Source organism: Anomalospiza imberbis, chromosome 1 (assembly GCF_031753505.1).
Source record: "Anomalospiza imberbis isolate Cuckoo-Finch-1a 21T00152 chromosome 1, ASM3175350v1, whole genome shotgun sequence".
In the NCBI taxonomy this organism is placed as follows: domain Eukaryota; kingdom Metazoa; phylum Chordata; class Aves; order Passeriformes; family Viduidae; genus Anomalospiza; species Anomalospiza imberbis.
Window position 1 is genome coordinate 148314049 of NC_089681.1, and position 13912 is coordinate 148327960.

Genomic DNA, 13912 nt, shown 5'->3' on the forward strand with positions numbered 1-13912 from the left:
CACAGGGTGCCCAGAGCAGCTGTGGCTGCCCCTGGATCCCTGGAAGTGTCCAAGGCCAGGCTGGATGGGGCTTGGAGCAGCCTGGGACAGTGAAAGGATAACTCTCACTTTTGAAAAATTCCTTTTTGTCAATAAATCAGCTGATTTTGTTGATAAGCTTAAGCACCTCCACTCTCTGATGTGACAAACTTTAAAAACACCCTGTCTTTCCACAGCCTTGGTTTTGAAAAACTGAATTAACTCAGGTGCCTACTGAATTTTTTTTTCCTGTCAAGGCCTTCCAGAGCTTCAGCCAGTGGTTGCTGCATTGAGATGCTGATATTTCCCATAACCTGAAGCTGGTCTGGATAAACTCTTTGTGAAGAAGAGAAACAAGGCGTGAAGGGAAGAATGATGTGGTTTGTGAAGTCCTCTGAAGAGTCAACTAGAGAACAAGGGAGATCCAGTGGACAATCCCCTGAAAGGAATTCAAATTCCAAACTCCAGAGGTTCCCAGAGAAATCTGGCTGTTGCAGGTTTGAAGGGAAGAGCACTATGCATAAGGACACAAGGAAAAAGGGCAGGAATACATAAATATATATATGTATGTATATATACACACATATTATTCTGATTTCTCAGTGGACAAGAGGCTACCAGCAGATCTGTGCTGTTTCACACAAATCTCAGTGATCTGTAAAAGGGATTGAAGAAAAGGCTGACAGATTTTTAGTGGCATCAAACTGCTCAGAGCAGCAAAAATCAAGACAGATTGCAAAGAGCTGTCCAGGGACGGAGTGATCAGGCAATCACTGGCACAGGAAATCACCTGATGTGAAGGTAACACCATGTGGGAGACAAAGCAATCTCAGCTTTACATGGAGAGTTATGAGCTTTGGGAGTTTTCATTCACAAAAGAAATGCTGGAATTACACTCACTGGCTCCCTGAAAACCTCATCTCAGTTCTCAGCAGAAGAAAGGAAATAAAAAATCCTCCTGGAATTACTGAGAAAGAAAATAAACCAGGCAAGAGGACGCAGATGTAGAAATTCATTTGGGTGGTCACACCTTGATTACTGGGGCCAGGTTTGATCTTGCCACCACAAAAATCTTGCTGCATCTTTCATGAGCAGCACATCATAAAGACCTCTTGGCTACCTGTGGTTTTCTCTCCTGAGCAAAATTCCACACTGAAATAAGGACCCTTAACTCCTCTACTTGTCATCCAGGAATCTCAAAGCAAGGGAGGATAATTTTTAAATAGATTAGTTTTAAAATAGATAATCATTAAAGTGGCTTTATAGCTGGTGAAGCTGAGCTTTGAGCAGCAATCTAACTTATTCAAAATTAAATAAATGATGAAGGCAGAGGCAGAAGTGAACTCCAGGGCCTCCCCCACCTCTTACACCCACTCACTCCAGCAGCTAACTGGTTGTAGTGAATTATTTTCAACCAGACACAAAAAAAAACCCCAGAGGCTGCAAAACTGTTCAATTCTCAAGCACAAGAGGGAAAAAAATCTATTAAAGCTGAATGAAAGGTTTTTTTGGGGAAAAAAAAAATTGATCTGCCTGTTTGAAAAATTACAAATTTATACAGTCTTAGCTCTGAGAAATATTGCAGAGCTGTTCATAGCTGGGGTCAGCTCACAGCAGAAGTTACTGAGGGAAAAAGCAGCTCAGGTAACTGCCTGTGGTGCCTCTTCTCTGAGCTTTGTCCTCTGGCCCTGCTCTGTTTGTGTGGTTCACCAGTTCTTTGGCAGTTTTACATGTCAAAGTGAACACAAGAAATGTGCTTTCCTTAATAAAATCAGGAGGATTCACTGATTTTATTAAGGAATTCACTTCCCTGGCATTTTTTTCCAACCCTTTGCCTCTTCTTTAGCTTCAGAGAGGGGTGTGTAATCAAAACTCAGTCATGTGACTCTGAGAAAATAATTAAAAAACCCCAATGTGCTCATTTGAAGAGAAAATACCTAATAGAGTGTGTTTTTCCAGTGCTATCAGAAGTTAAATTTCAAAGCATCCAGTGTGCTCAATTGTTAGTTCTCTTGTGGGATATGTACAAGTCAAAATCCATACAGGAATTAAACCAAAAAAAAAAAAAAAAAAAAGAAAGGTGATTGATTACCTAAATTTTCTCCCTCAGATGTTTTGTCAATAAAAATACAGGTTTCTCGCCCAATATACAGAATCAGCACTTATATTCAGTTTCCTTTTTTTCTGCAATTGTCTCTGAAATGTTGCCCTGTTTTCAGCCCAAGTCAGTCTCTGAGCTCCTTCTACACAGACAAGTAGAAAATCAATCAATCAATCCAACAACTCCACTGCCTCATTCAAGGTTTTGTACCCAAGATACAACACAATAATGTCATCTCGAGATGGACTTAAGGGCTGCTGCCATGATCAAATGCCTTTTTGTGGCCAGTTTTTATTTCCCAGTGAGGCTTAGAGCTCCTGCATGACCTGTTCCTTGTGTGACACCATCCTGTGCTGCAACAGCTCAATGCACAGAGGCAAGAAAATGAGAAATCAAAACCAGTGGAAATAATTTCTGACAGAAAAAAAAAATCCTTAAAAATAATATTTAAAAGAGAATTGCATCTTTAGAAGCAAGTTTTATCCCTCTAAGAATATTCAGCACTCCAATCATATTGCCACTGGTTGGTGCAGTGATGCTCCTGGAATACACCAAGATGTGTCCAAGAGGTAACCAAAGCTCACCTGTATTGTAAATTAACCCAGTGGGAAGAAATGCTGATGTCTGACTCCAGTTCAGAAGGCTGAATGATTTCTTTATTATAACTATGCTATAATACATTAATATACTATGTAAAGGAAGATACTACATACTTTTTCTAACTACCATAACTAACTCACTCACTACTCGTGACCCTCTCTGAGAGTCCAGCCACAGGTGGGTTGGATTTGCCATCAGGCTCAAACAATCCTCACCAGAATCCAATCAAGCAATCAGCCCAGGTAAACAATTCTCCAAACACATTCCACATGGGAAAAACAAGGAGCAGAAATAGAAATTGATTTATCTTTCTTCTCTCTGTGCTCCTCTATGAAAAAATCCTGAGAGAGAGAAGAATGTGCCTGCCACACACCTGACCTGGACACTGAGCTCTTGGCTCTTCACTCAGGTGAGTGATGCCAATTGTAACTTTCCCAGGTGCACAGGAACTTTAATTTCACGGAATATTTAGAATTCCAGCTTTTAGTGTTAGTCCTCTTTTGGAAATAACACAAATTTCTTCTTGTAACACTCGTGTCTGTTTACCCAGCAGAGGCCTGGGATAGCTGTCTCAGAGTTGTCATAGAATGGTTTGGGTTGGAAGGGACCTTAAAGCCCATCCAGTGCCACCCCTACCATGGCAGAGACACCTTCCACCATTCCAGGCTGCTCCAAGCCCTGTCCTGCCTGGCCTTGGGCACTTCCAGGGATCCAGGGGCAGCCACAGCTGCTCTGGGCACCCTGTGCCAGGGCCTCCCCACTCTCACAGGGAAGAATTTCTTCCAAATATCCCATCTTAATCTATTCTCCATCATCTTCAAGCCATTCCCACTTGTCCCAGCAGGACTGTGCCCTGTCCTGTTTGTTCTTTCACAAAACACAGCTGCAGCTCCACTTCAGTTCCTCACTACTTCAAATCCAGCTCGTGAGCAGTGACTGAAAGATGTCCCAGAGTTGTCCTCTTCTTGAAATCCCTGTGTTTTCCACTTGTGGTGGCCACTGTTCAGTGGAGGGAAGAGGAAGGCAGCACTTTGTCTGTGCTAAGGCAGAGCCAGAATCACATCAGAGGGCAGTGATGTCTGCCTGTGCTGCCCTGGGTGCATGGCAGATGTCAAATTTCAGTGCTCTTCATCCAGCACTTTTCACAGCACCCTTGAAAGGGTCAGTGACTCCAATAACAGCAAGTGATGCTTCAGTCATTATCTCCAGCTTGAATTTATTCACATAAGGATCAAAAAAGTGAGCACGTCAAGTGGCTTTAAGACACCACGGGGCTGTGGGTTTTAATTAGAAACACTCCAAAAATGAACTGACAGTTCAAATAAAAATAAAAAAAGCAGGGGAGCAGATCAGGGAATCAGGAGTGTGCTGTAACAGGAGCTTTCAGATTTGAAGTTTAGATTTTGTTTGCAGAGGGATGCTTTCCTCCCCCAGCAGCGCTCTCTGAGGGGAAAAACCCTAAAGTGAGGGGAGGAAGGGCTCACCCTCAAATTGTATCAGCTCCTTTCCACACCACACTGCAATTCCTGCTGTTACCTCATTAGTGTTTTAATTAGGGCTCAAGTGCAGGCAGGCCAAGGTAGGAAGGTTCAATCCACAGTGTCAGCTCGGGGCTCTTCAGTCACTGACCCAGTTTAGAGGGGTCTCAAGGCTGTTCCAAATTAGAGGCAGATATAATGACAGATATAATTCTGTATAGAAAGTGGCAGGCCCCAACTATACCTCCATCTTCTGGGTCTCTTTGGGGTCTTTAAATATTTACAATGCTGTTCTGGGGAGAAAAAAAAGCCATTTTCATGGCTCTGTGGTATCTGTCAGAGATGCTACCCAATGATTTCACAGATCCTGTGGACTACAGAGACTATAGAAAATTCACAGATTTCCAGGTGATGATGTGAAACCCAAGTGCTCCAAGCATCACACATCTCCCACCTTGTGTTGTCTAACTAGGATTTATTTGTGAGGGAATCTCTGTATCAATGAGGTCAATTTACTGTGAGGCTCCTTCTGGTTTTGTGATGGCTCCCTCAGCAACACAATTTATATTTTGTATACCACACCCATTGCTATTTCTCTCATTAGAACATAAAGATTTTTTTTACATAAAAATATACTCTATTATGCTTTTTTTTTTCTTTTTCAGGCCATCTTTTTGCTGTATCTTAACAATTAAACAAGAATGAACTCTCCTGCTCTCAGGACACACATTCAGATCAGCTGCTGGGCAGCACAGAAACTTTTTCCACACTGAAGCCCATGAACAAGGCACTGACAAGGTGAGAACAAGAGGCTTCTTAGCATTGAGAAAGCTGCTAGTGGTGCCTGTTCAGGAGCTTTTGCACCTTCCCCGTGGGGGCTGCAGTGACATAAGGGACAGCTACAGCAAACCTTGGTCCCTTGTGAGTTTGTTAGTCCTAAGTTGGGTAACTCCCCGGGGGCTCCCCTGGTAGGGGAGACCCTCTTGGAGTAGTTTTGTGTTAGGAACGAGAGATGCATTGGACTTTTTTGGTCTTTAGTTTCTGTTTATTGTTATCTTATCAAAACTTCAGCAGGCTGTCTGCACCAGACTCTGCGTGCAGGAAGAGCAGCACAAAAATGGCCAACAATCTCTTGTTACAAGGCCTTTTAAGCCTAATCAAAAACTAAACTACCCAATTAAGAAGTGACACCGAGATTATTTTCTTTTCTAACCCAATAACTGACCCCTAAAGACCCGCAATGCAGATTTTTCTACCCAATTACAAGACACCACATAAACCTAAGAAGAAAGAGGATGAAGAAGAAAGAAGAAAGCAACTCAAGACAACAGCCTATATCCTCCATCTTGAACCCATCTATAACATACTAAAAATCCTAAAACCTAAATTTCTCGCCCATGTGACATACTAAACTACTCTCTACAATCTCTACAATCTATTTCACACTTCTGTGGTTTCTAGTTTACCTTGAGGCTTTGGAAGTTTTCTCCATGAATGAGGGTCAAAGTCAGTGCTCCCCTGGGGTTCAGGACACCCCAGAGCAGACAGAGAAATACACCCAGTGCCCTGGGTTTCCACAGTTCCCTAAGAGGGGGAACCCACTGAGCCCTGGGAATCCGCTGTTGGTTCATCTGCCTGGAAGAGCAGAATGATTTTTTTTCAGCTTTGTCCTTACTAACAGCTAAATAATACTTTCCGTCCACACTCAGGTTTGGATTTTTTTTCCTGGGAAAGCACTGCTGTGCTTCAGCTGAAGGCTCAGAATGGGTTATGAATGAGATTCCTTCTCCCTCTGCCTAATCTTGGTTGGCACAAGAGACGGAGTGTGGGGTAAACAGATAAACAGCCTGGTAGGCGTGGGCAGCACTGGGAAGGAAACTTCACAACAGGAAATGTAGAAACAAACACTCAGCAGTGCTGGGGCTGGAGAAAATGGAGCTGACAGTGCAAGTTGCAATTCCTGACTGTGATTATTACCTTTTTCTAAATAATGTGTGTGACAGAATTGCTGTAGTTGTCATGAGCCCCAGGTGGATGAGCAGGTATTGTAATGCACCCCCTGGCTTTGAACATTTTTCCTTTCTGCCTCTCAAAACCTTGTACAAAGGCAAACAGCACTGCAGAGGGAGGAGGAAAGAATGGCCCAAACCCAAGGAAACAGCCAAAACCAAATCACTTCAATTCCTGCAGTGTTATCTGCTGTGGCCACTTCAGAGAACACCTGAAGATGGTTGGCCTTGTTTGTGTCTTATTTTCCATAAAAGCAGATGTGGAACATGACAAATCAAATTTCCTCTGAGTGGGAGAGGGCAGTGTCCTCCCACCCACACAAACACTTACCAGGAGAACAAGAATCACTGGCCCTTGGTAGATGTAGTCAATATATTTCCCTGGCTCTTTTCCAAACCAGCACCTGTGAAAAACAGAACAAATAAGAAAACAATTTGTAAAGGTAAATTCACTTCTTTTAGACTGCAATATGAAGGATATTTTAGAGAGGTGTTCCTTTACTCACTGCACTGTTTATACATAAATAATCAGCAAGGAATGGAATTTTCTGCTGCACATCACCTGTTGTTGGACACAGATCTGAGCCCCACTTTCCCCTTCCATTAGAACATTCATGTTTCCCTCTATGGTTTTGGCTATTGCCTGTGTAAATATTTACAAGAAATATGAGAACCTGCTGTAAAAAGGATGCAGGAGATGTCTGAAAAAAGGGATTAAAGAAATATTCTGTGTAAGAGAAAAAAAACCCTGTTATCCATTGCAGTGCCCAGAGACACATTCCACAAAGTAAGGGCTGCTAATTAAAGCAATGTCTCGAGCTGCATGAAAATGCTGTCTAAATAAAACACTGAATGGATAAGGAATCATCCCATTGACTTTGAATGAATCTGGGGACCACAGGGGACTCTGGAAGTGCTCAAAAACCACGTAGATGTGGCACCTGGGGACATGGGTTAGTGGAGGACCTGGCAGTGCTGATGAGTGGCTGGGCTCCACGACCTGAGAGGCCTTTTCCAACCCTAATGATTCCATGGCCACCAAAGCCAGCAGACAGAGCAGAGCCATCCCGTGAAGCCACCAAATTCCTGCTCCAACATCCCCTTCCAGACTGTCTGGGATGACCCAAAACAGGCTGGGCAGTGGACTCAGGGGAAGTGGAATCACAGGTGAACTGAGTGGCCTCAGAGCAGGGGAGAGCCTGGATGTGCCACATGTGACCGAGCACTGCCTTGACTTCCTCTAATTCCAAGTGTTTTTCTCCCTGCTGTGTTACACAACAAAAGAACCCTGTGATTTCACAGCAGCCCACACTCACACTCACTTCATCCTCTTCACTGACAATAATAAATCTGCTCTGTTTATGTTGGTCAATGAATGAGAGACTGGGCTCAGGTCTGAACTCACACCATTCCGTTTTCCTTGGGGTAGTTTTGGTCCAGGCCAAAAACTAACCAAGGCCAAAACTATTCCTGGGGAACAAATCTGGAGCTAGCAGGAGCCAGAGGACATTCCCAGTAGTCCACAAACTGCAGCTCCCCCGATTTTGGAGGCCAAGAAGGTTTAATGATAAACCTTGTGTGAATTATTCCATGCTATTTGGAAGTTGAGCCCTAGGAATTAATCCAGGCCCAGCTAATTCAGTATTACAGATACAGCCACGGGGTCTGCATCCAGGATTCCACCAAGCTAATACAGCTTTGCATTCATAATTCCTTAAGGCTGAGATCATTGGAGCTGCAGATCCCTTAGGAAGTAGATTTTGGAGTTCACGGGTCTGAGAGTTTTCTTCCCTGTCATGGATACCCCATAACAAATCTATACAGCAAAAGTTATGCCTTCCCCATGTTTGCTTTGTGAAACAGTAATTTAGTGCCACTGGAGCCATGGAAACAAGGGTAATTCCTGAGCCAGGGAGACCACAGAGCCACATTTGCACTTTTACAAGCAGCAAGATGTAATAGGTTGCCTCAAAGAGGTTGGAGCCTGTCGACCTCACTAGTCCTGGGGAAATGAACTGGGATCAGGAAAGCTCTGGCTCAGATGGGATCCTTGTGGGTCACACCATGCCCTCAATGCCTCTCTCCAAAATTTGGTGTTTGCTAAAACAGGAGGAGCTGCTTGCCCATTGCAAGATGCTCTGAGTGGACAGGAGTGTTGAGGTACGCAGTGGAATCAGGAACACTTCAGTACCCCGCAATTATTTGCCTTTTCTTGGCTCAATTCCCACATCCTTTAAGTTCCAAATGAATGAGGGAGCTTTGAATGTTTTAGAAATGTGAAAGATGTCTGCTATTCCCTGGTGCACTGAGTGTGAATTGATAATTTTGCAACTCATCTTCCAAAATTTGGGCATGAGCGCAAGACTTGGAATAAGGTACTTCCTCCAGCCAAGTTATCATCCAAGAAGAATCCCCAGAGCAGCCTTAATGAATAAAACCGTGGTTTTGAATTTTATTTTTTAATGTAACTGGAAAGACATGAAAAAAAATTACAAGATATGCCAGGGTAGGAAACAAATTTCTCCAGAACTTGCAAGATCTACATTTGAGAGAAGACTTTGAAGGGTATTTTGGGAGAACTTTTTTTTATTGCCTGAAACTCAGAGAACTGAGAGAAGCAAAGAGTTCCTGGGAAGCTGGCTGTCCCAGCAGTGGGACTAATACAAAGCAGACTGAGGCATATGGCAGAACTTACAGGGCTAGAAAAAGTCAGCAAAGAATTTGGAACTGAGCTGGTAGAGCACAAATGAGGTTCCAGGGCAAAAGCTGCTCTTGTTGCTCTTTGGAATTTAAATGTTGCTTAGCTGGAAGACCAAAATGCTGAAATTTATTATCTGAAGTCCAGTGTTAGACCAAGGTTGTGCTGAGTGAAGAATTAATGTGGATTTATTTCCACAGTGAGAAAACAAGGTTGTGGCCAAGGACAGACTCTGCAACACAGAACTCTCCAGGGGTGCTGCTGCTCCAAGGCTCCTTTTGTAGGTAGTGGAGAAAAAAAAACCCAGCAGCTTCTTTAGGTCTGTGTTCATCTCATTAGGTTATAAACCAGATCTGTTACACTGCAATCTAAATATTTCTAATTAAATGGGGTGAGTAATGCTCAGAGGAAACAGTTATTTGCCAGAAACATTATAAATGTCTGCAATTGATTAGCAATGTTTCCTATTTAGAGTCTTAAGTGTTCCAACCAGGACTTTTAGCTAAGGTATGGCAAACTGTTCTGCCAGTCATCTGAACTCTTACTTTAAATCCAACACAAGCCATTGTTCCTGCAATAAAATAATTTGTTTGAAAGCAAAAAGAGAAACTTAAAATCACTGACAATTATTTGGTGCCTCTCTGATAATTACTTGGTGCATTTGTGTGAAATAAAAGCCATTTAGCCACTTTTTATTATTTTTTTACCTCTGGAAGGATACATAAACACCCCCTGAATATTGAAGAGGACAATTCAGGAAGACAGTTGTGGTAAGACTCAGATATGTAAAACACATTTCTGTTGAGTAGCACTACTTAATATTCTTCAGGGATCTTTGAGAGTTCTTTATATAACCAAACCCACCACTAGGTTTTATCACTATTGTTAATTAGATCTCACTAATATTCTTCCCCTTAGCAAATGCCCATCAATGAAATTACTGCAATAGCTCTTAATAATTTGTGTGTGATTTTTTAAATTGAGATTTAACAGTACTTTTTTTTTTTCCAAAGTTGCCGTATTTTGCTAAAGAACTGATAAACCCCAGGCAGGCTATTTGCCACAGGACCAACTATAGTTGCCTTACTGTGCAGGAAATGATCTCTATTTAATTAATATTAATAGATATTAAAGATCTCTACTATTAAAGATCTCTATTAAATACAAATATTAAAAAGTCAGGAAGTTGCTTGAAGCATTTTTTAACATTTTTTTTTTATTTTGAGCTTTTAAACTACAATGAGCTACACAACCTGAACCCCAGCTCAACCTCCACACAACGCAAATGGATACTCAGATGGAGAAAGAGGAAATTCCCGTTTTTCCTGAATTTTGGGCAGTTTCAAACAGTCTTGGAAGCTGAAGGGAAGTCCATGTTTGCTGCCTGTGTCCATCTGGCTGGGTCTGACCTCCTGGGAGCAGCACATGATTCCCCCAGTGCTCAGGACAAACGGACAAAAGCTCTGGCAAGGAGCAAAGTCAGGACCTTGGATTTCAGAAGAGGAACTTCCAGCTGCTTGAAGAATCAGTGGATGAAATCCCCCTGGGAACCTGTCCTTAGGGACAGAGGAACTGATCAGACCTGGCAGCTCTTTAGGGACATTTTTCTTGGGGAACAAGAGCTCTCCAATGCCACGTGTAAGAAATCAGGCAGGACAGGCAGGCACTGGGAATGGCTGAGCAAGGAGCAGCTCCTCAGACCGAGGAAGAAGGAAATGCACAGCCAGGGGGAGCAGGAATGTGTGACCTGGGATATGGTTTGGATGTGTATTCATTTCCTAATTTGTTTAGAGAGGCACACAAACACAAATATTAACATCACTTACTGTTCATTTTCATAATACAGCTTGCCAATGGCCCAGGCAATGATGATTGGGCAGGGAATACCTGCAGGAGCAAAAAAAAAAAAAAAAAAAAGGTTAATCATGGATGGATGGATGTGTCCATGGTACCAAAGTAAATTCAGATTTGTGTGAGGAGAGTCTGAGTTAATGAATGGGAGACTCTAAATAATAGTGGTCTTATCTTGGTCTGCTTGAGACATCACCACTGCTAAGATATTTTAATTTAAAAATGAAAAAAGAAAACTTTAGTACCAGTAAGGAAAGTCAGTAAAAATATTAACAAACACACATAAATGCCTATATTTCCATAGGAGTGACCAGAATAATTTTGGCTGACTTAAAAGCAGTTTTGGTCCCTTTTCATTTTCTTGCAGCTGGTATGGCAGAATCTTTAAAGACAGTACTTGGAAGTGGGTGTTTAGGTTTTTATTTCCCAGGCTCCAAGAAGCTTGTAAGCATACTGGGATCTCTAGATGAAGCACAGTTTCAAAACTTTCAACAGTTTTTTTTGAGTTCATTGTTCCTTATGAAACAGGATTGTGAGAAAGAATCTTGCAGTATCAGAATTTTTGGTTTATTTCTCTTTCTGAAGGATCCGGCTACTTTTAACTTTACAGACATCACTTCACTCCCTAACAAGTGCTTGTGTTAGGCCTTCCAAACCAGCTGGTTTGAAGGGGATTTGCTGCAGGAGGGACCTGGAAGGGAGAAGGAGTAAATGGAGGAGGCCTCTTGACTCACACTCAGGCAAGGACTAGACCCATGTCAAAATTAAAAGGGGAGGTTTTTCCCCCTCCATTCCCCCTTTAACTTCTCACCTCAGGAAAACCCAAACAAGTCCAGGCTCACCAGCTCCATCCCCCATTCCCAACTGCAGGTTCATGTCTATGAAACCACAGAAATCACTGAGGTGAGTGCATGGACAGAGCCCCAGTGACTCTCACGAGTATCTGCAGTGAGAGTAACATGGAGGAGCAGAGGTGCACTTGTCTCTGACACAATTTTGTCTCCTTTAACCTTCCCACTTTTCCTTCTGTGGGAAATGGAGGCTTTGAAGAGATGGAAAGAGAACCACGACACAGAGGGGATGGGGCTGAGTTGCTGAGGGGTTAACTTTAACCTCAGCAAGGAGTAGAGCAGCTCTGATCTCCTGCCCCAGCATCCCTGGTGGCTCCTGTGCCCTTCAAATGACTGTGTTTTGTTTCATCCTGTTCACCACCCACTCAAAGGGTCTGGTGCAGTCATTTCCCCATGTTCTTGGGAGGAATGGACAGAGAAAATGGAGCCATGTGCCCTCTCCTGAAGGAAAACATTTTACTTTTCCTTGTTAAGTGAAGAATAGGGATTTGAGAATAAGACTGGTAAAAAAAATGTGTATGAGGAGGCAGAGCAGAGCCAGAATGCACCCAGAAGGTGGCTGGAAAGGTTTATTCAGCTCACAGCACTCCTACATTAGTGATGAGAGACCTGGAGGATTCTGACAGAGGTAGGGAGTGACAACACCAGGGATCAAACCAGTCTGGGGGAGAGCTGTGTAAGCAGCTGATCTTTCAGTTTGCTGAGAGAATTGAAAACTATTGGGGAAAAAATTCAATCAACTCCCCAAATAACCATCTTCTTTCTACTACAACTCCTCTTTCCTCCCATTTGATTTTTGGACTGAACGACATATTTTGTTTCAAAGGCTGTTTCTGCCTTCAGAACTGCAATCCAATTACTTCTGCAGAGAGGGAGAGGCACTTCTGAACAAAATGTCATTCTACTTTCACAAAAGAAAATATTGGTGACTTTTTCCCACCTTTCTTCCTTCAAGAGAAAAGAACTGCTAGATTCACTAGTTCTGTTTGACCTCAGATTTTCAGTCAAGTGAACAAGCTGCCTGCATGGGGCTTGTCCTGCCAAACATCTTCTGGCTGAGTTCAAAACATGGAGATGTTGGTTGGGAAGGATCTCTGAAGGTGTTTGCTCAAATTTCCTGCTCTGAGCAGAGCCATCAATACTCACCCACCTCAGCCAGGGCTTAGCCTGGCTAAATTTTTAATAACCCCAAGGTCAGAGGTCTCACAGCTTTAAAGTCACAAGTTGCAGTGTTCCACCATCTCCTGGTACATTTTCTGTTTTCTTAACATCCAACTGGAACCTCCCAGTCTGCAGTTTATGATTGTTCCTTTTTACAACATCTGCTATTAGCAAGCAGAATTTGGCTCCATCATCTTTGTAATTATCTTCCAGATCACTCCTGGTACCAAACAGATTCCTCCTCATCTTCCTCTTGGCCAGATTAAAGCAGCTCAGCTCCTTCAGCCTCACATCACAGCTCATGTCCTTTAGATCCCTGATCACATTTCCACCTGGAGAATCTCTCCTCACATTTCCACCTGGAGAATCTCTCCAGTTTTCTCCACATCCCTTTCTGACCTCAGGAACCATAACTGACCACAGCATCCCAAAGGCAGCCTTGCCACAGCTGAGTCCTTGAGTAGCCCCAAGGACAGTCCAAAGATGATGTGTGACTCTTTGTTTTCTAGGAACAAATCCCTCAGCAGCTGTGGGGCTGGACTGGCAGATAATGAGGCTCTTTTTACAAGTCAGCCTCTCACTTGGAAGTGTCTGTTCAAACTGAGTGGTCCAGATTTCACCCAGGGGGATTTACAATATTTATTCTTGCCTCTCTTTGTCTTTAACACTTGAATGCCAGGTACCACAGAACACCATTTTAACCACAAAGGTCACTTACACCATCCTATGAAGAGAAAGACCCATTTCCTCAGCTTATCTGTGGAGTAGGTCATCACTATAGCAGTGTGTAAGTAGCAGCCTTCCACAAACATCCAGAAGAAGTTGGTCACCACAAAGTAATTGTAGACAGTGGTAATACATCGACACCAGGGCTGGAAAGGGAACAGAAAAGAATATTTTAAAATCATGGTGAGAACATTTAAAAGATTCTGTATGTCGTTATTCCCTTAAAATAAAAAAAAATCAGTGGTAGAATTCACTCATGGGAAGTAGATTTATCCTGTGGCTTGGAATCACAACATTCTAGGTGCTGACAGGAACTCACAGATCCATCTGTGACCTTCTGCTGAGGCTGGCTTTGACCATAACATGCAGGATCTGCTGTACCAAACCTGTCTGGAAAATTCAGGCTCCAGAAAAAGCCT

The 13912-nt window shown here is 42.9% G+C and overlaps 1 protein-coding gene across 1 annotated transcript in view; it reads right to left on the reverse strand.

The window, feature by feature from the left end:
* The window catches only part of CRHR2 (corticotropin releasing hormone receptor 2), a 144198-nt gene that overhangs the window by 27761 nt on the left and 102525 nt on the right, over window positions 1-13912 (reverse strand). Inside the window, 3 exon segments of the mRNA XM_068175640.1 lie at window positions 6538-6610; window positions 10731-10791; window positions 13486-13639. Of these exon segments, the coding sequence (XP_068031741.1) occupies window positions 6538-6610; window positions 10731-10791; window positions 13486-13639 (288 nt within the window).